This window comes from Ochlerotatus camptorhynchus, unplaced genomic scaffold (assembly GCF_037179485.1).
Source record: "Ochlerotatus camptorhynchus isolate MF236.1 unplaced genomic scaffold, CSIRO-AGI_Acam_v1.1 ptg000432l, whole genome shotgun sequence".
Taxonomy (NCBI): domain Eukaryota; kingdom Metazoa; phylum Arthropoda; class Insecta; order Diptera; family Culicidae; genus Ochlerotatus; species Ochlerotatus camptorhynchus.
The window spans coordinates 4,349,685-4,350,987 of NW_027040918.1; the positions used below are offsets into that span (position 1 = coordinate 4,349,685).

The 1,303-nt window shown below is 43.0% G+C and overlaps 1 protein-coding gene across 1 annotated transcript; it reads left to right on the forward strand.

The window, feature by feature from the left end:
- The first annotated feature begins 562 nt into the window (after window positions 1–562).
- On the forward strand, window positions 563–1,068 carry LOC135711325 (uncharacterized). Its single transcript, XM_065234115.1, has 2 exons — window positions 563–638; window positions 702–1,068. The coding sequence occupies exons 1-2, from the start codon at window positions 581–583 to the stop codon at window positions 1,025–1,027; spliced, it is 384 nt and encodes a 127-aa protein (XP_065090187.1). The 5' UTR covers window positions 563–580; the 3' UTR covers window positions 1,028–1,068.
- Window positions 1,069–1,303: the final 235 nt, after the last annotated feature.

Genomic DNA, 1,303 nt, shown 5'->3' on the forward strand with positions numbered 1-1,303 from the left:
ATAAATTTTAATAATATTTCGTAAAATTAATGTTTATTTTAATGAATATTTAAAAACTACAAACCAGAATACTGGAATTGATCATATCAAAGCATAGTTCATATAAAAAGTGTGATGTATTTAATTTATTATTCCCGCAGCGTCCGATTGTATTGCCATTTCTCTAGACAAAATGTCTCAATCATTCCATTCCAGTGAGATACAATTTTTCCCAACGGTTCCGACACTGTCTGCCACGCTCTACCACAGCGAGCTTCATAGTTACTGTGGTCAGCCGGACTACAGTTGTCTTTCAGCTCGCAGCACCTTGCTTGCACTTCATTGTAGCAAATTATTTAATTCGTTCCCAGCAAAATAACAACGATCAATAAAAATCCAATGAGCCAACTTGAAGTGCATGCAACCTGTTCGCTATCCCTTACATATCGTCCTTAATAGTCAGCGACGATGACCTCGTGACATCTGTCCGTAATTGCAATTATCGATCAATGACTAATCCATCGTCGTCGTCGTCGTCATCGCCGTCGGATTTGTGTTGCATTCAACGTTCGAACGCCAACCAGACAGGGTGGACGCAAGGATGCCATCCCTTTGGATGCCCCTTTGGTTTGTGCTGCTAGTTTCGCTGGTTCAATCAGGTATGTGAAAACTTATTCGATTAAATGAGTATTGTTTTGATTAAAATATGCCCCTGTTAACAGTGAATTCGCTGAAATGCATATACTGCAAGAGTGACCTCCACGAGGAGGCTTGCGATGCCGTTGGGAAGCGGATAACCTGCACCGAGGAGAACGCCTACGAACACTTCCGCTACCTGCAGCGGCTGAACAAGGACCTGGTGGAACCGCGGCGCAACGAGGGATATTCGTGCATGAAAATCAAAGTAGGAAACCATCGACTGGTGAAGGGATGCATCTATTCCAATCTGCCCGTGTGTGTAGCGTTTCGCAGACGAGCCAAGCCCTGTTCCACCTGCATCGATGACGATTGCAACAGTTTGAAGTATAGGGATTTCTACTTGAATTAAAAACGCGTGTGTGTTACATAAAAACAAGTGCTACATTCTAAAGGTAAACCTTTCCTATCGAATCTCTGTTGCGAAACATTCAAATGCAAATACACCCGCCAGAGGAGCATCAATCAGTCGTAATTCCTCGCAACATGTAACTTCCCCCTTTTCACATGTGTTGTTCAGTGCACACGTAAAATATACAACCACAGTTCCCGAAAGCGATGAATCTTGTACAATATTGAGTCCAACCCCAAAACAACTGTTCCGAGCTTCCTCCCCTGTGTCCAATAT